This window comes from Patella vulgata, chromosome 7 (assembly GCF_932274485.2).
Source record: "Patella vulgata chromosome 7, xgPatVulg1.2, whole genome shotgun sequence".
NCBI lineage: Eukaryota > Metazoa > Mollusca > Gastropoda > Patellidae > Patella > Patella vulgata.
Genome location: NC_065885.2, coordinates 53011316 through 53036237, shown reverse-complemented (window position 1 = coordinate 53036237; position 24922 = coordinate 53011316). Strand labels below are relative to the sequence as shown.

Sequence of the window (24922 nt, the reverse complement as noted above, 5' to 3'; positions counted from 1 at the left end):
AAACAAAATACAGATAAACAGGAAGGTGTTATATATAGTTCTTAGGTATTTATAGGCTTTATAGAAGAAAGAAAGAATCAATCAGATATCTTGTGGGGGTTTCCCCCTTGTCAAGGTATAAAAACTATTGATATCCATTGAACAAGGGGGGGGGGGGCGCCAAATGGTTAACGCAAGCATGTTGGATTAGAATGGTCTGTCATTGAGTCAGGAATCAGATATCTAGTGAGGGTTTCCCTTATCAAAACATATTGATATCCCTGTGAACAAAAGGCGGGTACCAAATGGTTAACGGGTGCGCATTGGATCAGAGGGTCTGTCATTGAGTCAGTTGGTGTGGTTTCATTTCCCTGCTTGTATGTGACAAGGAGTAGGGTTGCCTGTCCAACCTTGTGGGTTTCCTCCCACTGCTAAAGACCTGTATGCACAAGTGAATTATTGAAATAAAGTTTAACCATTTGTTAGCCCCAAATAGAAATAGTTTGTGTCGAGTGGACATTAAACCTCATTTCTCTCCCTTTAAGGGCGAAATTAACAAGAGTACAAACATTAGAAAGCTTATCACCTTTAATAAATTTGTCATCAAATATACTTACATCACACCTTGCGATCTTAACCAAACATATATTTAAACAAGAAAAAAAATGGAGTTATTAAAATGTCACATTTCTTGCTAAATCGTACAGGTGAATCAGAAGGCACAATGCAGCACCTTTGTATAATTGGGTGTTTTTTTCTTAGCAACTAATACACATATTTATTACATTTAACTTTCTTAGTTCATTAGAATATGACCATAATAAGGGTAAATCTAAATCTAAAATATGTCGTTATTAAAAAAATACTATTTAGATATCATTGACCCGGCTCAAAATGAACATGGAAACAAGAGTTAGATCCCTTTAACCAGCTAAGTGACAATGACATTGGGTTTTTTTGCAAGTTTAATAATAAATTTACTGTTTTGTTAATAAGCATTACTTGAAAGTATTATATTTAATGATAGAATATTAATTTTCAATTTTATAAAGTCAGTTTTTTTATCTGTGAAAAAAGATAAACAATTATTTCCAATGAAATTTCCGAAAGCTTCATCACAACAACTGCGGTCCTATAACTGTCTGCAGGTGCTAAAATGGCTGTCTAGTTTCAAGTTGGTGAAACTTTCGCCGTTAATTCATTTTTTTGCAAGGTTGCAATTTAATAAGAATTTATTTCGAGCCCCAGTAAGATGCCAGACATTGAAAAATTGCATCTTGAGGATGCATTGGAGGATAGTCCCCAGGTATAATTGAATAGAAAAATAATAGATTATTAAATTTTAATTTTTTGAGGGGAGTGCCTTCATTCAGACATTTGACATATTTATCTTCATGAATCAGAATGGCCTATGATTAAATGACATCATGACTCAAACTCTAAAATTCATATGTCAAGTGCTTTGTGCCATTATCAAATGGTCAGTTAGCTATGCAGTGATCAAAGCTACATAAATACATAACTCAATCTCAATGGCAAGCTCAGAGCTGTAGATTGACAGATTTCAACCAGGGCTATAAAGAAATAGGCACTCCCGAGAGGGGGATAGAATCGTTAATTATACATCTCCTGAACAACTCTAAAACAAAACAAAAATGCACATATTTTGAAAGATGAATGTTCATGTAATTCAAGCGTATCATTTTTACCTCTTCATTATTTATCTATATCTATTTTTTTTTTTTTTCGTCCCCATCAATTTTACTGTAAATTTTGTTACAGCTATACAATCCCATGTCAGTCCATGTGAATGTAAAAAATAAGACCTTGCTTACAGTACCTCGCTAGAGTCAGTTAATCTATGTCTGACAACACGCTGATAAAAATGAAATGAAATGGGGCTTAACGTCCTACTGTTCTGCTCCGAACTGGGCTAATGAAGACAGGCATACGCCATACAGTGTGCTATGAGGGAAATTTTGACCCGAAAGCGACACTACGGGCTACTCTTATATTGAATCCCAACTATCGAACGACTAGAGTAGATAGCTGTCCTTGTCAGGCCCTCAATCCTGCATCACTCGCTGATAAAAATAGGCACCCTTTTGCCAATACCTCCCATTGTAGTCTAAAAAGAGACTAATGCACAAATTTAAGAATATCGGCGACATGAAATTAAGTATTTTAATACCAGGGGAAACAAATATAATTTTTGAAAAAATTAGTCTGCTTTAGTTGTAAAAGGTAAGTAAAGCAAAATATGACTAAGATTCTAAGTTTTTTTCAAAGAATTTTTTTTTTCCCCCTTGTGTGGTTAGGCTACCTAAATTTCAATTTGTCTTCGTGTCGTCTGCTGCCAGAAAGAAGTTAGTACACAGATTTTGCCACTAAATGAATTTAAGATATTTACCAGGAATTTAAGATTCAACTTTCCAAATATGTGGGACAAGGACGGGACATATTTGTTTTGTGTAGTTTAAACAAATTGATGAGATCTCTTAATTGAATTATGGTCTTATAGCAAAGTATGCTGCAGGAAGATTCTACTTTAATAAATACTTTTAATTGAAGGCACATATTTATTATATGGGGCTTTGGGTAGTGAACATATTTATGAAACTGACAATTCAATTTATTTATATGGATGCCTATGCCTATAAGCAACAGAGTCTGACTTTCTATCCGTATATATATATGCATACACCATGTCCAACCAGAAAATAATATAATAAAAAAGATATTGTCTGATTGGACATGGTGTATGCATATACGAATAGAAGGTCAGACTCCTGTGCTAGAACACTCCCGCTACACATTGGTTTTAAATGTGACCCTGAATAAGATGTCAACTGCGAGTAATTCACTATAAATCAAATATCTGATTTCAGTGGTGATTGATTATAATTCTGTTTTAATAATCATAGGTTTTTCTTATGACTTTTGTTAATTTTTTAGACCAGAAATCTACTATCTGTGTTTGAAAAAGATGCTTTTGTATTGAAGAAATACACAGGAGGTCTACAAGCATGCTGTCAAAGAATTATGTCAGCACAGGTAAACCAGACTATGTTACATTTCTATGCCTATCAGAATGTATAAAAAATATAAACACCATTGGTCCATCTGTACAGATCAGATTTTTATTTTTTAGAGTTAGCAAGCTACTTCAACTAGTCGTGTAGACATGATTCCATAGAGACACGATTCCATAGAGTCATTTACCCTATCGAAATTAATGGCTGTGCATCAATTCAAAGAGTTACTGTCCATTTAATTGCTAAACTATTTTGGCAATAAGAAAAATCTCACAATTTTGACTTTAAAGTAGATTTAGATCGCCTACTACAGTTGACGTTGCAACCTGCTTATGAATCGGGATGCAAATATCATATTGTACCATTACTGCCCCCTAACTGATATTCGGATCCTCACATAATTATTATGCTCCTTTTTTTATTAGAATGAATTATGTGCAGCAACACAAGGTTTAGCACAACAGCTAAGAGCATATGAAGCACATGTAAGTTACATGTACATACATAGACCTACATTATTTTATATAATATTTATTCATTTCTTAGTAACATAAAGTCCCAATTCTAGTCAGATCACATAAAAAAGAAGTCAAAATATTATTTGCTAGAAACTTTACATAGTCATAAATATGAAATAGATTTAATAATTTTTAGTTGGTGTACATGTACGTGGTATTTGATGAATCTGGGATTTACAATATAAACAAGTGCATAATGATACTTTAATTGTTCTACATGATTTATTTTTAATATTTCAGAAATTCCCTCTAGAAAGTGAAGACAGTATTCTAACATCTACATTAAAGCAGTTTGCCAGCTATATAGACGATGTAAGTAAATGAACTCAAATCAAAACTAACCAAATATGGTTCCCACTTGTCTATCAAAGATGAGTCCCAATAGTTTGAATTCAAGAATTGAAAGTATATGTATGAATTCTCCTTTCTTGCATTTGATATTAAACATTAGTTATACATTTATCCTCTGATTTCTGTATTTTGTTTCAGATTAGTTCTATACAACAAGTGTTAGCATCACAGTATTCAGAAACAATGATGTACCCTATAAATAAATTTGTCCAAGCTGATATAGAAGGTTTGTATTATTTAATAAATAAGAAAGATCATATATTAAAGCCCCTCCTCATGCAGTCGATATTTAAGGCCTGATATACACATACTTCTGAGTATTTTCACAAAAGCATTTCAAGAGTTGTGACCCTTGACTGATACCGTTGTTGATAAATTTCTACTACTATACAGTATACTCATAATGATTCTAACGATTTTCTTCAGATTTTCATGAAGAATTGTAAGGATGGTTCTTATCGATTTTAGTGTATTTTTTTTAGAAAAATACTTCTTGAGTTATGGCACCAAACTTATGATTATTAATATTAGTACATTTACATTTCTATGGAGTTCGAAAAATCATGAGATAAAAAATCTGATATGTGGGCATACGTTACTTTGCCTGGCAAGCTATCTTGATATTTTTAGTGTTATTTTGAATTGGGTTTGAAATATTTTCTTTACAGAAGTGAGCACAATGTATGAAATGTACCAGATTTCTTCTCATGGTAAGAATTGTGTTATATAATTATATAGTCAGACCCCGATACCACAGCAACTATAGCATACTTTGGAAAATCACTTAAAGTTCTTATTTAATTATTTACACCCTACAAATAAACACATCACCTGTTTAAAAACAAAAATAGTTATTTGTAAAAAACCTTAATGAAAAATCTTGATTAGATCTGAATTTGAGAAATTAAGGTTAATATCTCAGAGGCCAACTCATTTACCATCTATATTAATATTTGTGACTGTCGTTTGTCTGTCTGTTTGGGGTTGGCGGCTACACTAGGTCTGCCCCGAGTCTGAAATTTAGGGTATAGGGGCAGCTCGGACCGGGGAGTAGCATAGGCCAGGTGGCGTTAGTCTACCACTTCCAGTTTCGGAGTTATGACCCTCGTGCGAAGCAGGGTTGGCGGCTACACTAGGTCTGCCCCGAGTCTGAAATTTGGGGTATAGGGGTAGCTCCGACCGGGGAGTTACATAGGCCAGGTGGCGTTAGTCTACCACTTCTGGTTTCGGAGTTATGACCCCCTGCTAGTAATACATATTTTCTGTTTGCTGATTTTCATGCTCGATATGGATTAATGAATTTATTCTGATACATTCTCAAAATTTATTATGGTTAAGAAAGATAGATCCGCTTAAAAAAAAGTTATATTTTTCATTCAGTTTTGTTTGTCAATTATTAATTTTATTTCAGAACATGAACAAGCTTTAGGAAAATATATGAAATTATCAGCGAAAAAGAAGGAAAATGAGAAAGCAAGGATTGAAACTAACGAAGAGTTATATACAATGAGAAAGAAATTTCACCAGGTTGATTACTCTTAATTGGAATGTTAATTGGGACATCTAGTCCACCCTCCATAATTTGAATAATAAAATATGAAATTAAAATTATTGTCTTAAAAAAAAATTAATAAGTTTGTCTGAATAGCTACATTTTTGTCAACTCATCATCAATTTCCGACTACCTTGTTTGTTCCGAATGACTAGGCACACTTTAATCACCAAATTGCAGAACTGGGCTTGAAGATCCTAAGCGGCAAGACATTTTGGTCAAAAGTCAAAGGAATACCTCTTTTCTGTTGGAATATGTAAATGTAACAAATTATATTTGAATGTCTTTCTCTTTACTTTTAGACCTCTCTACATTATTATTCCTGTCTTAATGCTCTACAATATAAAAGGAAATGTTTTCTATTGGAACCAGTCATGGGTTATTTACATGCACAGAGAGCTTTCTTCCAAATGGGTACAGATGCTGTTATGAAACCAGAGATAGAGGATTTCTTAGGAAATATAAATGCAAGTGTATTAAGGTTAGAATCAGTCATTATGTCTTTTTAGATAGTGACATTTTGCAATATTTGCATTTTTGGAACATAAACCCAGATCAATTTTTCAGCCTTCTGCCCTGTGTTATAATTATCTATATCCTTGGCCCATATGCTAAATCACACAACCCTGGGCTATTTCCAAAATATGAATACTGGTAAAGAAAAGTTAAAAATGGTTAAATTAAAATACATTGTTCAAAAGAAAGCATTTTAGATCATATTTTCTGCTCAGGCTACTGGGATCAATCCTAGGGTTGGCAGGTGAAGTACCTCTGGATTTTCCAGCTTGGTTTCCCTTCTTAGTGATTCAGTACTGAGGGCCTGGCACAGAATAGTATCTAGTCATTCTGATTGCACGAAAAAAACGAAGTCCTGTCTGCACATTGGCATACACGTAAAGAACCCTTGGCAGTTGGAATTCAAAGAAGTGTAGGACTAGGAGGAAACATTGCTGTCTGTGCACAATTTCCCTTAAAGCACCATGTGGGTGCAGAAACATACAATATTAAGACCCATATTTCATGAAACTCATTTATAATGACAATATGAAAATAATTTTACATGAAATTGTAGTAATGAAATTTGAGACTTTTTTCCTGCTAATGTTCTCTTTTTTGTTCTTTGTGTGTAATGTTATATATATGTAATTTTTTTAAGTGTACATCAAGAGTTATCTGTAGAAACCCAGAAGACGGTAGAATTAATTGATTCAATAGAGAAACAGAGTGTTCATCTTTATCATCCAGAACCTCCTATTGATATGCCATATATCCCTCCTAATACATCGCTTGCTCAAAAATCTGGATATCTGTACCAAAGAAGGTGTGATACTATAAGTATTTCTTTTCTATCATTCATATTTTTTTGGGTGCACTACAGCAGCGTAGCAGGTGACACTTTTTAAGGGGGTGGGCACTTTTCGTCTACTGCATTGAAAAAATTCTAGCTACGCCCCTGGTGCACATATTCGACTTTCAAATGTTTACCCAAATCTTCATTTGGGAGTTGTTAGTCTTGTGAATTATACTCATACTTTTTCATCGAAGCAAACAAGACTTCACATGATAGAATTAGAATCACATTTACCAAACTTCATGTATGTTGTCTGGTTTTTCCAGTTTCCTGCCTGTTCTAAAGAGTCCTATATGCATGATATACAGTTGGAATTCTCAGAATTTGAAATTTCCAGAATTGAACTTCAGGCCACACAAACAATATATTCTGATTCTCAGATAATCCTTTTAAAAAATTGATGCAGAAGGGTGTTTTTTGTTTTATTTTGTCAAAATTCTAGCTAGTTTACCATATTTAAGAAACACACAAATTTATAGATTTAATATTTATTTTACTCTTAATAAGAAAAACAAAAAAATAAGTAAGATTTTGAAATAACGTCCGAATAATTCTGCGACTTCATCTAGATTAACTTGTTTTGATGACGGGGCGGTATCTGAGAAACAGAATACTTTTTATGTGACCTAATCAATCTAATGAAATATGTGAGCTGAGTTGAAAAGTTAGATTATGTCATAATTCTACTCACACTACCCTATACCCTAAATCTATTATCAGGACAAGAAGAACTGTGACATGATTCAAATGCTTTTGACTCAATTGTAATTCCACCAATTCAGAACACTCTTAATGACAATTAAACACCCACCACACCAATCTTTTAACTCTGTGTAAGATGTCTGACCTTTATGATTTCATGTGATTCATACGTAGACATCACATCGTGGTGCCTTTTACTCAATTTATGCCTTCGCGTACTATTTTATGTACCCATTTAGACTGAGTAGGAAATATTTTTTATCCAGATATTTATTTTTTTTCTTGATAATTTAAAAAATTATTTTAGAATTTAATTTGCAGAGGAGAAAAAAAAGTTAATATTGAAAGCTAATTAACTTGTTCCAATGTCATCCCTTCAGTGACTGTAGCAGCCAAGCAAATATTTACGCTGTTCAGTTTGCCACCACATCCCCATAAGATATTAATACCTTAATTACTTAGTTGGGTTGATTAGTCATTAAGCTTTTTTTCCCTCTCCAAGACCAGGGTTGCGAAAGAAATATTTTAAAGTTTTTAACAAATCCCAAAAGATTGAAACTTACATAGAGTATTGTTTTATAATATTTCAGTAAACAGGCTATATTAGGATCCAAATGGGATCGTTGTTATTATTTTACACAAGGTGGTAATCTAATGAGTCAGTCTAAAGAAGAGGTAGGATATATAAACAATTATCTATGTATTATCTAACATATCTAGCAACCTTTTATTTATTTAGTAACTGTTTGCAACTTACCTATCTATATAGATTTATCAACTTAATAATAGATTTCTCCTTGAGCTTATAATGGGATATGTTGTTCAGTTTTGGACATACAAAAAAGATATTCTGGTTATTGGACAATCCTTCCAAAGAAACTTATATGGGTAGAAGGTTTGTGGTTTTATTATGTCAAAGATTCACTCTAAATGACTTCTTACAAACACTACAATTCAGATAAAATGGGATTTAACATGATACTCTCGTGCACCAACTGGGCTAATGAAAACAGATCACATTTCAAGGTTCTGCATTAATCTTAACATCAAAGCTGCATACTAAATAATTGGGTTCAAAGTTAAGTTTTTGTTTAAGCTAGAAACATTTAATTAAATTATTTTCCTTTACCGTGAAAAATATGGATGAGAGGATATTTTTAATTTTGATTTTTTGAAATAAAAACAAATCATGCGGCGGTATCTGAAAACCAGAATATTTTCTTTATATGGCTTATAGATATAATATTTCATTCTTTTATCTTTTTTTTTTATTTATTAACCTTGGTGATTGGAGTCTAGTTATACTAAAAGCATGGTTGATATATCAGAATCCATTTCAAATATATTCACAATCAGACAAGGTTATAACCAAAACCGCTATACTCTTCATTGAGTATAGATTATTACATGTTTCATCATGTTTCTTATGTATTATATTAATTCATCCTTCTCTCTATCTTCTATTCCACTCTGTACTTTATATAGGCCAGAAAATATAACAAAGATGTAAGTAATATATAACCATTGTTTCTCAATTGTTAATGTCACTAGAAAACAGTTCAATGTTAAAAATATTTTTATTTTTCATTTCAAATAATTGTAGAACAAATTTTATAGTCAATTTATGGAAAAGAATGTTTTAAAAGATCGATCATATCTTCAATCTTAAAATGAATTAACTGAACTTTAAAATTAAATATTTGTAGTCGAATTCAATAGGTTCATCAGTTATGGTAGGTTTATAAACTTGTTTATTACCCATTGATATATTTAAAGTAAAGATTAACCTAGGTATATTATTTGAAGTAAAAATTGATGTACTTGTATCTTAGGTACAATATTTGAAGTAAAATTGATGTACTTGTACCTTAGGTACAATATTTGAAGTAAAGATTGATGTATTTGTACCTTAGGTACAATATTTGAAGTAAAGATTGACATACTAGTACCTTAGATACAGTATTTAAAATAAACATTGATGTACCTTAGGTACATTATTTGCAGTAAAGTTTGAGGTACTAGTACCTTAGGTATAATATTTAAAGTAAACATTGATGTACTGGTATCTTAGGTACAATATTGAAAGTAAACAATGATGTACTGGTATCTTATATAGGCACAGTATTTAAAGTAAACATTGATGTACTGGTATCTTAGATACAATATTGAAAGTAGATATTAATGTAATAATATCTTGTACAATATTTGAAATAAATACTGATGTACTATTATCTTAGGTAAAATAAGATTTGTATTTGATTTCCTGTATAATGAATATGATATTAAAAAGTCTTCTAAAATATATCCATTGATGATAATCCTGATAATCTAAAATTAAATTATCTCTGAAGTTTGATTTCCATTAAAGTACAACTACAGCATACATTGCAGCACCTGACAAACATGGCTATTATTCAGTGATGTTCTGAGTTGGTTGTAATTAAATGTTTGTTTTGTAGGCTGTATGTCTTGTTAAAATCACATCTTTAGTCTTTTAAAGGAGCATTGCTGAATTTATCTCCAAGACTTTACAATCAGAATTATCAATAGATATTTTCTATTAATCAGTCTTGAGATATATATAAAAAGACTCCAAGGAATGAATTAAAGATCTGATTTTAGTAAGATTGTTTAATAACTTGACCCACGTTCTACCTTACCTTCCATTCTACTGTATTGTACTAACCAATAACCAATATTATCATATTTTTATAAAAAAGCCTGGGACAAACCTTATAGACAGTTTGAAATATTGTTATGTTTTATGAAAAATACAAGATGGACAAACATTATGGATATTATCAATAGCCATTTTTTATTATAATTTATAAAATTGCTAGATGTACAAATGTTATGGACATTATCATTATAATTTATAAAATTGCTAGATGGACAAATGTTATTGTTATATTTTATGAAAATAATATGTAAGAGTATGATGTCTACAGTCTTGGCATCCCAATATTTGTCAGATGTTTGACTAATTGGTTGTGTATGTATTTGATAAAGATTTTTACCTAGAACTTTAAAGTAAGGGCATTGTATTTTTCATTATAAAATTATTCCTCACATCACCACGTCTTTATCATTTTAAATGACACACCCATATTCTGATCCGTATCTATAATCTTTTCATCACAAATATTATATAGCACTATAATGTACCTATTATTGAAAAATGCCCGGTTATAAAAAGGTTAAACTTACAGGAAACGGGCTAAATGTCCTAAAGGTCAAAATAAAGTGTTGAAAAAGGTTGATTTGTGTTGGGACAAGTACATTTTTGTTTCACTAATTTTAGTTTAATTTTTGACTTAACTGTGTCGATACAGCAACACAAAATCAGTTATAACTAAACACTGGCTTTGTCTAAAGATGTTCAAATTGTCATCCCACAAAACATATCAACAATTTTATTTTTGACTGAAATCAAAGAGATCTAGTCATTTTAAATTTGGATGACTTTTGTTACGACTCATTGAAGATTATTTCTGAATTATTAATTTTTCAAGATGTATTTTTTGAATTAAGAATTAATTTAAAATATTTTTTTTTTTAAATTCTAGTAAAACTACAAATCTGATTTTATGTTATTTAAACTATAAAAAATTATGAAAAAAAGTACTGTTAGGACACTGACCACCCACTACCATTCAGTCAATTACACGTACAGTATATATCCATTTGATAACCTGAGCTATAATACCTAATTACCTACAATACACTCCATTGAAGAAAATCTACATAAATTAAAAACAGATCAATTTTATTTTTATATATATATTATATATATATGAGGTGGGATTTAGGAGTTAGTCCAGTTAAATAATGGTGATAGCTACTTAAAACCTACTTTTAAAAACTTTCTAGAACAGTATACCCACATTAAAGACTGAAAGATGTGGTGGCTTTGATAACGTCACAGACACATTCTTTGATTAGGGGTAGCATTTGAATGGATATAATTAATACAATGTTGAATCACAATGTCATGTTAGCATGGGCTGTCTTTGTTTGTGGATGTATGTCACAGATTAGTTTGTGTTCGCTGAGTGTATTCAAAAGATGAATAAGAATATCTTTGTTTTTTCATTATTCACCAGATATGATTTCATTTTTTCATTACGTAATAATAATTTAAACTCTATTCTTTATTTTTTCTTAGGGAACAAAAAAATCCCAATTAACACATTGATTTCTTGATAACTTTTTTCTTTTAAATAAATTCATCAAACACAATAAATAGCAATATGAATATTATATCTGTTGATTTGGGTATGGTCACATTTAATATACCATCATTATGTTCAAATTTGCAGAAATTGTTCAATGGTCATAAGGAAGAACCCAGAATACATTCAATTATTAAATCATGTAAATGTGGTACAGTCAATGATGTGCCAAAATATTTTCTGTCCTAGGCAAGGCTTGATCCCCGCCCTCCAATTCTTTTTGCCAACTTTGATTTTCAAAAGCATGTTTATGTCGAGTTTTGAGTGAATTTACTATATACAGGTGGGACTACCCTAGAACAACATAAATCATAACTCATAACCGATGTAGGCTTAAACAATTTGGGACTCTTAAAGCTTCAGACTATGATACAGGACATCATAGGCGTATGAGCAGCCGCCCCCCCCCATTTTGGGCACCAAATGCTGGGAAAATTTGGGCACACAATTGTACTTTGTAAAAGTTGTATAAAAAAAATATTGTGTTCTTGAGTGTGTCCAATTTAACAGCGAATTTATTATCATTATGTAACATACTACCGCCCCCCCCCCCCAGTCAAAAATTTCCCCGTACGCCTATGCAGGACATAGTTCACAATGGAATTTTTTTTTAGCTGTGTATCAGCAGTAACTGGGCCTGACAAACTCCCATCTGTGTTTTAGATTTTACACTGCTGATATACGGCTTATTCTCTTATATTTACAGTTTGCAGGAAGTTTAGTAGTGGATTTAAATGAAGAAGGATTAATAGCTGAAATATCAGAATATGATGATAGAAGATTTGTATTTCAAATAGTAGCGCATTCATCCAAAAAGTAAGTCTGTAATAATCTAATCAGTTGGGAAGGAAAGTAAAATGTTAAACCCCATTTCATGTCATTCGCTTTCTGTTTGTGGTCATAGTTGAGGTACAATATTATAATCAGTGCAGTCTGAACTATTAGACTCTAATTATTTCAAAATATCCGATTTTGTTGAAACTTGAAATGAAAGTTTATAACCCAAAGATCTCGGTTCCTTTCGATATTCGCGCATTTTGGACCATAACTTCCTGAATTATGGCCCCTGATTGTACGAAAAATCGCGTTTTTAGCTTGGGGACCCTATAGAAGTCATAATTTTTATCCGATATAAAAACCCGTATTATTATATGTTATATGTTATATATGTTATATTGAATAGCAATATTATATGTTTCACCCTAAGGACGACTGAGTTCGAATTTCGTGAAAATCGGCCTAAAATTGACAGACAAAATGGCCGCCATTCGTTCTCAAATAGCGTAAGAATATGGTATATCAAGGTTGTGGACCCTATAGAGGTCACAATTCTTATCTGATTTTGTTGAAACTTGAAATGTAAGTTTATAACCCAAAGATTTCGGTTCCTTTCGATATTCGCGCATATTGAATTGTAATTTCCTGAATTATGGCCCTTGATAGTAGGAAAAATCACTTTCTTGTTAGCTTGTTCTCTATCCATCTCTCGAAAATGTGGGCGTATCCTGCCTGGCAGCCGCTGGTTAATATTGTAATGTATTGATATATATATATGTTAATGTATTGATATATAAGTTAATGTATTGATATATATGTTAATGTAATAATGTGTTTTAATACCATAATGTGTTATTTAATGATGTGTTTTAATGTAATAATATATCTTAATGTAATAATGTGTTTCAGGACTGTCGTTTTACAAGCTGAGAATCACAGAGAAAGAGAAGAGGTAACAATAATAAGTTTAATGATAAATGAATTGAAATTCTTCAAGAAACTGCAAAAATGGAAATGCCATAAAATGATTTATGGCATGTTGGCACCAATATGGAAGGCTACATTTTATTTTGAACCAAACAAGTATTTTTAACTAATTGTAATAAAAAAGCAAAAACATACTGTTACAATGCAGTAAACAGTCATTCTATGATTCCTTCTTATGTTGTACTAGAAGAATGCCCGGCTTCGCTCGGGGGTCATAACCCCGAAACCAGAAGTGGTAGACTAACGCCACCTGGCCTATGTTACTCCCCGGTCCGGGCTACCCCTATACCCCAAATTTCAGACTCGGGGCAGACCTAGTGTATCCGCCAACCTCGAACAGACAGACAAACAGACAGACAAACTTCACAAATATTAGTATAGATTTATTAATATATTGTATTTTTAGTGGATTGCTGCTATAAATAATATAGTTAGAGATAGTGGGTACGTTAGAGGAGGTAAAACTCCACCAAAACGAAAGGTAAGTTAAATAATCAATAGTACCAACTACATCTGTACCAGCACACATAACGATGTGTGTAATTAATAGATTATTTAATTTTGGGGTCTTTAGCAGTAGGAGGAAACTGGATGACCCAGAGAGAACAAATCAAGGTTGCCCACTCCTACTAAACGCTACTACCCTACTAAGCTAAGAATTGAAACAACACCACTTATAGACCTTAAAATCCATTAGACTACTAGTTTACTTTCAAATTTAATTAGAAATTTAATGTAATCCGATTTTAGCAAAATAAACAATGAAATCAACAATATAAGTTTAATATTATGGATGTTTATATATATATATATATATATATATATATATATATATATATATATATATATATATATATATATATATATATATATATATATTACAGGACAGAACACCAAGTTTAGAGAAAAGTCAATCAGCAGACAATCAGTCAATACCTAGTCCAACAACACTCAGGTACATTTATATAATATATTTATATACCACATCAAATATTCTATATTGTTAGATAATGCCAATTAAAGTAAACTAGATATAGTATCTATTTTGGGCAATGTCCAATAGTAAAATACTTTATGTGAATCATTTGATAGTATATGTGGCATGACGTACAGTAAAAATAAGTAAGCCCAGATTCTAGATGCCTTTCTGTGCTGGCATGATCATCGTCAAACTCCAAACGTCATCTCATTGAAACAGGTATATACCCTTTGACATTTACATCAGTTTCTAGTGATTTCACTCCACTTTAAAGTCAGTTTAAAATAATTTTCACCTACTAGTACATGAGATACTCATATTAATATCCAAACATCAATCCAGAAAGTCTTTTCATAGATGAAGAAATTGGTTAGATTTGATTTCTATTCGTCTGTTGTAAACAACCAATCAGTTTCGGTTACATATATTAAGAAACATTTTTCATTCCTTATTTTTGTTAGCTTTAAAAAATGAATATTGTTATTCTTCTTCTGTCACATTGCCTTTTTAAATTACACCATATACTCACCTATTTAATCCCTATGGATGTTCAGATCATTGTCTGCTAGCCAACCACTAGGGATCATACATAAAATTTAAGGCATTTAGAATTTGGCTACTTTGTATAAGTATATTTATGTAATGCATGGCACTTTATTTTATAATTTGAAATTATTTTTTATTTTATCATCAAATACGAATGTTTGTCTCAATATGTCATGTTATTTATTATTTTCATTTTAATTTATTTGGTTGAAAATTTAATAGTGAGAATGGTTCACGCTCATCATCAGTCAGTACGTCTGCTACCACAACTGGTGCTGCTGCCACGCAAGGGGAGAATACTCTTGTCTTAGATACTCCTATTCAATTTGATTTGGTATCTCCATCACAGGAAAATAGGGGGCCTCAATCACCAATGTCAGGTCCTCCAAAGTTAGTATTTACTACATAAAATAATAACCAATTAGTGTCTTATAAAAACATCTTTAATACTAATAGCTTTGAATCTTATGCCAGAGGTAACCAATCTTAATGTGTCGCATTAACTGTTGATCTATAATGCCTGAGGTTAAAACAGTTTTAGTTCAAGGCTATGTCTCTCCTTATACAGATGATTATATAATTAATACTTTCTTTTGCTATTATTTCTAAGCTGCCTTCAGTTGTAAATCAAAATATAGAATATTTAGAGCTGTAATTATACTTTTAAGACAGACAATATACAAGTATAGTTAGTGCAAAGTTAGGCCATATTCTAGCTGGTTCTCAGGAAATCCTTTGAAAGAAAAAAGGGGGGATCTGTTACGTGCACACCATGTACACCAGACCTTGATCCTGCATCAACGATAATGGAAGATCCCAGCACCTTAGTAATTTCAATTTGTTGTTTTATTTCAACGGGTCATGCGGCTCTCTAAGTGAGTCTCTGAGAACCAGAATTTTTTTTTTTTATCTGTGGCCTTATGTATCGTAAATCAAATAAGTAAATTGTATGTACTACTTTTATCAACATGTTGATGTATGTATAAATGAATATAGTAAATTGCATGTTATGTATATTGTTATTTGTTTATATATTAGTAGCCATCTCGTTTGATTACGTACTTGCTACTAGTTCAATTAAGTTCAATTATCTATTTTGGAATTTTTAGATTTAACATAGAAATTCATAACCATGCTCTATTCTCAAGAACTAAATTTTATATTATGTAATATATGATTTTATATTAGATTTATAATATTTAAATATAAAAGATAATTTGATATATTTTAGTTATAGTACATAAAGTCTTAAATTTGCATAACGACAAGTATATTTTGTAGGCGTATTAACCCATTTGATCAATCATCTGGTGAAGTGTTTGACGTTAAGTTTGATAATGCAGCATTTAGTCAAGTATTTACTGTACGTTTTCTCGGTTCTATGGAAGTGAAAGCAGATAGAGGTAATATAATAGTGATAAATATAGATTTGATTATAAATATACAGGCAATGATTGTTGGGATCTGGGGTAAAAATACATGAATTTTTAACTTTTAAATTTGACTCAAAAGATGTAATTTTGGTATGGACGGTAGTTAATTGATGGGATGGAACAAAGGTTATTTTTGCCTTTAAAAAAAAAAAGAAATGTCAGTTTAGACAAATTAAGACATTATTTCTGAATAGAGAGGGGCAGATTTAAACCACACCCATAGCAAAGAATTTAGTTAAAATGTCAGAGTCAAATAAGATAATTTGATTTTAAAGCAGTCTTTATGTAAAGCTTTTTGTGTTGTTTATAGGTGAACCACTAGTACATGATACTATCAGACAAATCATGGCAGCCCGAGCAATACATAATGTATTTAAAATGACAGAATCTAAGTTTATTGTATCTAATGAAGGGATGAGATTATTAGATCCTTCCAATAATGCAGTTAGAGTGGAATTTGCTCTTCAGGATATCTCATTTTGGTCAAGACATCCAGAGAATGAACGGTAGGTAATAACATACCCTTATGTTTCAAACAATTTGTGCATGTATGAAGTGAATTGATGAAACAAATGTATACATTTGTAATACAAGTTCAGAAGTACAATCCTCATATAAATGTCTAGTAACTGTATCAGTGTAACTTTATAAATGTAACAAAATGTAGAATAAACATGTATTTCCATTTAAGTAAGGCACATGAATATTTATAATCTGTATATATATTTTTGACTGTTTGTCTGGAGTTGCGCCTATGCTAGGGCACGCACTCAGGTAATGTCAGCACTGCTGAACCAGTGTGGACCCCTCATAGTAGCAATAGTACAGAAGCTGGCAGCATTTATATGATCGTGCAAGCATCATCTTTGTATGTTATTGTCTTTATCTTTGTTGTTACCATTCAGTGTATCATTCAAACAAGAATTACATTCATAAAAGTTCTGCATTTCCATTGCATCTCACAACATTTATAATGTTTTTTTACACTACAAATATTCTTAAGAGACTGATAGGTTTTTACACTACAAATATTCTTAAGAGACTGATAGGTTTTTACACTACAAATATTCTTAAGAGACTGATAGGTTTTTACACTACAGATATTCTTCACAGACTGATAGGTTTTTACACTTCAAATATTCTTAACAGACTGATAGGTTTTTACACTACAAATATTCTTAACAGACTGATAGGGTTTTTACACTACAAATATTCTTAACAGACTGATAGGGTTTTTACACTACAAATATTTTTTAACAGACTGATAAGTTTTTACACTACAAATATTTATAATACACATTTATAATAGGTTTTGAAGCTACAAATATTTATAATAAACATTTATAATGGTTTTTACAATAGAAATATTCTTAACAGACTAATATGTTATTACACTCCAAATATTTATAATAAACATTTATTTATTTTTTGTCAGATATTTTGGTTTTATAACCAGAACAAGAATTGTTGGTGGTGCTAAAAATAATCTGTCCTTTGCTTGTCATGTTTTTGAAAGTAATAATTCATCTGAAGAGGTAATATATATTAATACTGGTGTCTGTATCCATTATTATAAGTAAATTATTTTATAAGAAAGATCTTCAGATTTCATTTAATGTATTAAGAAATGGTCAAGGTAGTAGCTTTGGTATTACTTTGAAAAAGCATCACTCATGAGTTTAAGATAGTTACTGGGGACTAGAATAAAGAGTTCTTAGGAGCCACAAAGAATTAACATTGAAATATTATATCTGGGATTTCTCCTTTAAGAAGTTAAACTTTTAATATTCATTATATAAGAAAGATTATTACAAAAAGATTTTGGTAAATGAATTTGTCTTTATACTATAGGAGATTATTCTGGAATTTTTTTTAAATATGTTACATTTCTATTAACAGATTTGTAAATCTATTGGTACAGCTACTAGAATGGCATTTGAAGCATTAATGGTAAGTTGATTATATAATTAAGAAATAAATACTATTTTGCAATATTCACTTTCACTCTGAAACTGAAGATTATTGAAGGATATAACTTCAACCAAAGAAATAAACATGACATGGTAAACAGTGTTAGGAAGTTCCTGGTATAACAGAGCTAACACACAAGTTAAGTTCTGTCTCTCCCTTCTCTCATATTAAATATTTACCTACCTATTTCAATTTTTTTTATTTATCATTCTTTCTTCCTAGGCAAAGAGAAATGCCAAGGCTGGTATCGTTAAACCCAAAGTCAACGAAGATAAGGTCAGTTTCGCAAGTCGGTTTAATTTTTTTTGTGATAATATTATTACACATACTTTGATTTGTGTTATCATTATGGTTGCTTAAGAGTTTCGGTATTTACATTAAAAAGTACGAACATACTATGGACCAGTGCTATTATGGAATTCATTCAGCACACAGACATTCATCTACTTCATACTTCAAGAATATATCTCTGCCCTGAATGGCCGCCATATCCAAAAATTAGTATACTGCATTGTAATGTGGTTCTACTTCGTTATAAAAAGTTCTTAAAATTCTCAATGTATATTCAGTGTTTTCGACTAAAATCGTCGATTTAGGACTTTAAATGTTGGTCAACTAGCTTCGTGCCTGTTCTCAAACAGCGCCAGCTAACTGTAGACAGGCAGCCTAAGTTTAGTATGCATGGAATTGTGATGTCATGTCAAAAATTGCACAATTAGCAAGGAACAAGCATGCCAAGTTTCATGTCGTTAGTACATGAATTGGCAGAACCTTCAGCTTTTTTCATAGAATGCATTGCCCCCAAGAAGGACAACAAAATGACTAGCACTTAGGGTCCAGTTCCTAGTTCAAAAATATTAACTAAACTTGAAATAAAAATCTGATTTTCTGTTCATTTTAGAAATTACCATTAGAAAATCTAGAGCAGTTAGAGTTGAGTGATTCAGATTGCGAATCCCTACCATTAAGTCCAGACGGCAAATTTCTATTACTGGCTAACACGGACCCATCAGAGACCGGCTCCTCAGTATTTGAATATAGCAATCAACCGGTTCGAGAAAATTTGGGCGATGGAGACGAACGGCGCATTGAAGGTGCTGAATGTGAATCTGAGGCATAGCGGAAGTACTGAAGAAGTTATAAGAAATGCTGTTAGTGTTATTGTGATAGACAGAATTGTACAAATATTATATCTTTGGATGACTTAAAGCAGTCATAATTCCTTATTTCGCTTGTCACTAAATACTTTCCATGGTATACAGTATGGCTACATTCTGCTTGTTGCCCTAGATCAGAGGTGACTAACTTTTTACATACCGGTACCATGCATCAATTTGTTCACACTTGGAATCAGATGTGCACTACAACTCTTATAAGCCCATCTAATTCAATGAACGAACGTCCATCTTTCCTACTCAAGATTTATTAAATATTTTTTTTAATTGAAAACAGATTAATGGGAAAGAAGATAGTATTTGCTAAAAATGATGTACCGGTATACGAAATAATAAAATTGCTAAAAATAAGAACTAGGCTGACTGCCTTACTTTATTATTATCACAGGGATGTAATACACCACTTCTAATCCTCCCTGGGTTGGCCATCTCTGTCCTAGATCTATTCAAAATGAATGGGATTCAATCTGCTGATGGTTCACCAAGAATCCACAAGTCAAATGCAGAACGTGGGCCAGGTAGAATGTAATTGTACTGTTGAAACGCATTTTTTTCTTCCAAACATCGATGAATTACATATTTACAGAGCATATTATTATTCATTTGTGCCATTCATTGTTAGTTCTGTGTACTCTGTAGCAATAATTTATTAGAAAAATGTTCAGATATATGCATATTTATTGTGATAATAATTTATATAGTATGATAACTGGGGACATCCTACTCTAGCTTATACTTGCCTGTTATATAATTGCTCAATATATAATAATGCTTATTTATCCATATTTTTATTCTGGCAAGTTTCATGACTAGCATCCGATCAAACCATTTGATAATTTGTACAACGTATGAATAAATTAGACATGTTTGAATATGTATATCGAAATGTCTGCTTTTAATCGCAGCCAATAATTCTGACATTAGACATATTAAGTGTTATCCATGTTTGTTATTTATTTCCATGTTTATTGATGTTACATCACTATAGAACACAATCTATTAAATACAAGCCACTGATGTCACATCGTTACAGAATAAAAACTAAGAAATATAAGCCGTGATTTTACTGTTTTAAATCATGATATTCAGATGTTTGAAGAGTCTCTTCTGTCTTGATTCATCACTGGGCCTTGGTGATATACACACTGTCAAGTCATACTATAGGTATCATTATGGGTAAGAGCCATTAGTTGTATGCTCAATTCTCTGACATCATATATATTTATTTACATATACCAGCTTTTACAATTTCCTCTCCAATAGATTTGCAATTTCAAACATTTGGAGATTACTTGATTAAAGGTTCCAGAACTGAATTCTGTCTACCATTCGAAATGTGTCCGTCACGTAAACACAGGAATTTGGGACAAGACATGCACCAACTGAATGCGATACTATCTTAACTAATCACCATAACTTAGAGTGTTGATTTCATCACAATTATTTTGCTTACACCACATCTGTTATTGCAAAGATAACTGACAGGACTCAATTCCATGTGCAATTTCATTCATTCGAAATGTTCCCGACTGACAATCGGAGCAGTCTTCTAGTAACTGCAAAATTTGGGTTCAGAGAGATCAAAGTCATTTAAACGGACAAAAATTTGGTGCAAATTTGAAAGATAGCCCCTGCTTGTGATGGAATTGGAAACTTTCTAACTGAATAAAATTCAAAAAATGGAATAGCCCTTAAGAACAGTGTATCTGTTAAAGGTCCTGAAAGGTAATCGTTAATAAGATTTCCCTGACCTTTATATCAATTTAAATTTTGAGCAATTAATGTCACACAATATAAAATATTTTAAGTTTTATTTGTAATAGTAATTTACACAAAATATTTATAATGCTTTTGCTATGTAGTTTTTTTTTAAAATTTGCATGCTTTAATTCCTGAATGATTTTTATAATGCTTTTATATGAACCTGTCTCAAATATGTTTGTGCTTTGCTGTGTGTGCTTATTATTGTTTGTTTGTTTGAAGACCAATTACTGAGTGATGTATTGCTTTAGCTATGCTATCTCCTAGTCTTCCCATCACTCACCTCTATATTCTATTTAATATGACAGCATGCTATTGAAAAAGGTCTACCAGTTGTTATCTTTTATTTATTAAATTGTTGTATAATTTGACTGTTATGTAAATAGTAAGAGTATATTGAAAATATATATCATAATACTATTCATTATTGTTTATTTATTTAAATATGTGTAATTGTTGGTTTTTGTAGAGATAATATAATAATCTAATAATGAAAATGAAATAAAATAAAGAAATTTGTTCAAAGATGCATTATGTAAGTTTTAGATAAAGAGTTGGTCATTTTTGCTGTATATGATATTTCAAAAATAGATAATTGAAGTCATGAAGTTGGTCATTTTTGCTGTATATGATATTTCAAAAATAGATAATTGAAGTCATGAATGTCTGAAGTTTTAACAACTTTTAGTCTAAATAGTCTTGGTTGTCAAGTACCTTTGCTATTATAGTCTTGGTTATCCATTTTAACATTAACTGATTATATGGCACAGATGATCCAATCCATTTAATACCTTAGCCATCCAATGGACAAGACAGTGAATAAAATAGATTTCTAAATAATAATTTATATAACATTTGAAGCCAGACTTTCAATAGGTAGATTTAGCTCTTACATAATGCATCTTGAATTAGTCTTGAGTTATTGACATGGAAATAGTATATTATATTAAGAACTTTCAACTTAAGGAGTGGGTATTAGGAAAGGGTATTGTTAATCGGTATTTAGTCTACAAGTATGTAAAGCTATGTTTATGGTCTAAAGCTACCTCTCTAGTATAATTAGTTGCTGACTATTAGTTCTATATATTGACCATTTGTAGTTAGTTATAATGTGATTGTTACAAGAGTCTATTGTTATGTAATTTGATATAATAGTATATAGATATAATATATACAATATGTCTAGAAAGGAATCTATTTAATCTATCCACAAAAACACCTGCACAAATATATTGTAGAAAAGTACATGTTGTAAGGCAAAACTATGTTTTATTGTTATTTAGCAGACCTAGATTAGCGGTTGGTACTAATTTGAAAATCTGTAATCAGAATGCAGAATATGTTTAGCAGTGGCATATGTAGGATTTCCAAAAGGAGCAGGTACCGGGGTACTGGAAATTTTAATTACTTTGGTTGTTTAAAACAGCCCAAAGTCGTTCCTTTTTTCCCTAATAATTAGCTCCGGGTCGTCTTGTCCCCTTACCCCTAATTATGCCACTGATGCTTATCGTTTTCTGTAATATAAATTCTGTATGACATCAATATTTCTTATTAGATAGGTTCTGCATTAGTTGTTCAGCTTATTCTCATAAATTGACTATCCATGTGAATAAAAATTTATAACCTGAACAAATGTAACAAGTGTTATTTTTATTGGCGTGATTTATACATATATCCTGTTTCTCTGTGTTAACTTACATTTGGAATAAACTGTTGAAATAATATGGCTATTGTTTTTATACGCCTAAATTTTAATGTGAACGTATTATGTCGTCGCCCCTGACCACCCATCAATTTTGTCAATTCACATTTTGTTTGTGGACACTCTGCAAGTGCGGATCCAAAGACCATGGATAGGGGTGACACACGCTGCGAGCGCTGAAGTCGAAAGCGCCAAACAAGGGGGTCCAGATGGCCTCCCCCCGAAGAATCTGGTTCTAATATAATGAATTATAATCCAGACCGGGTGCGCCCCCCTAATAGACCTGCCCTTGGTCTACGGGTGACAATTTTATCTGATTTTGATGAAACCTGAAATACAGATTTATATCCCAGAGATCTTGGGGTTTTTTTTATATTGGCATGCATCATACTGTAACTTCATATGCCCCCTGTTTTTACCTTGTGGACAATCTATAGAGGTCAATTTTTATTTGATTTTAAAAAACATTCAAATATATCACTGTTACACCTTAGTTACGGTTGAACATGAATTTTGTGATAGTTGAACCGAAACTTCTTGTCAAAATGGCCACTTCCCTTTACACAAATAGTGTAAAAACGTGCACATGCCAGAATATGCCCCCTACTCTTTACGCCAAATGTGAAATATGTACAAAGTTTGCGGATCCTCCAGAGGTGACAGTTTTTGTCTGATTTAAATGAAATGTTAAATTTGTGTTAAGAATGAAAAGATCATAAATGAGTGCAACGGTGCTGTGCATTAGACCTTCTGTGCTGGAGTTTTGAGACCTCATGCCTTTTAGGCAACATGTGAAATATGTACAAAGTTTATGGATGAGATTGATTTTGTTGTGCATTGGACCTACCGTTCAGGAGTTTTGCTGCCTATCCCAAAAACCTTGTGAACACAATTGAGGCTATTTTTTTTAACAGATATATTTTAAATTTGGTTTGAGAGAGAGAGAAATGGGGTTTAATGTCCACTCGACACAAACTAGGTCATTTCGGGACTAACATGGTTAAATTTTATTTCAATAATTCGCTTGCGCGTAGGGGTCTTTAGCAGTGGGAGGAAACCGGAGGACCCGCAGAAAACCCACGAGGTTGGACAGGCGACCCTACTCCTTGTCACGTACAACCGGGGATTCAAAACCACGCCAGTTGACTCAATGACAGGCCGTATAATACAGCACGCACGCACGCACGTGCTAACCATTCGGCCATCCAACCCCTAACCCCCAACCCCAAATTTGGTTTGAAGCATTGGTGTCATGAGAGGAAGAACACTATCGATAATCAGTGTTTTACAACCTTTAGTTCCAGAGTTATGCCCCATTAGCTGAAAACTTTGTGAATGCAAAAGATGCCACAATTTTTTTGCAGATTTTGTGTGAAACATTAGGTTCATAAGAGGACGAACCCTATCGATATTCAGCATTCATTAGCCTTCCATTCCTTAGTTACCCCCTTTGCCAAAAAACCTGTACCGGTATGTGATAGACTACAGTTTTTAGCGGATTCATTCAAATTTTGTGTGTAGCACTGATTTCATGTGAGGGCGAACCGCATTGATTTCCCCTGTTCTTTTTCCATCCATTGCAAAATGTGGGCTTACTTGCATGACTGTCGCTTGCTATTTCTTTTCATTGTTTTATATATGGGCATTTATTGTCCATCATCTATCCAACTTTTCCTGGGAACGCCCTTCACCACATTACAAACACTATAGAATTTCATAATGATTTTGCAGTTATCTCCTTGTTTCCCTATTTACGTCCAAATTCATGAAAGCTTGTCAACATATGGGACAACGCTTTTGATGGAATGTTTTACAACCTTTTGATCGTAAATTTGTAACTCGTTTTGCTGATTTATATTTCAAAATTTTCA

At 32.0% G+C, this 24922-nt stretch overlaps 1 protein-coding gene across 2 annotated transcripts; it reads left to right on the top strand.

Annotated features, from left to right (window-relative positions):
• The first annotated feature begins 1115 nt into the window (after nucleotides 1–1115).
• Nucleotides 1116–23073, top strand: LOC126828797 (DCC-interacting protein 13-alpha). 2 transcript variants are annotated; one of them, XM_050558789.2, is made up of 22 exons: nucleotides 1116–1285; nucleotides 2935–3033; nucleotides 3440–3499; nucleotides 3773–3844; nucleotides 4022–4109; nucleotides 4552–4593; nucleotides 5295–5410; nucleotides 5738–5916; nucleotides 6592–6756; nucleotides 8079–8163; nucleotides 8974–8994; nucleotides 12427–12536; nucleotides 13407–13449; nucleotides 13891–13965; nucleotides 14369–14439; nucleotides 15232–15399; nucleotides 16291–16412; nucleotides 16753–16948; nucleotides 17878–17977; nucleotides 18342–18392; nucleotides 18636–18689; nucleotides 19315–23073. In XM_050558789.2, the coding sequence occupies exons 1-22, from the start codon at nucleotides 1232–1234 to the stop codon at nucleotides 19531–19533; spliced, it is 2190 nt and encodes a 729-aa protein (XP_050414746.1). In that variant the 5' UTR covers nucleotides 1116–1231; the 3' UTR covers nucleotides 19534–23073. The 2 variants fall into 2 exon arrangements, with proteins under 2 accessions (XP_050414746.1, XP_050414747.1); XM_050558790.2 differs by lacking the exon at nucleotides 8974–8994.
• The last annotated feature ends 1849 nt before the right edge of the window (nucleotides 23074–24922 follow it).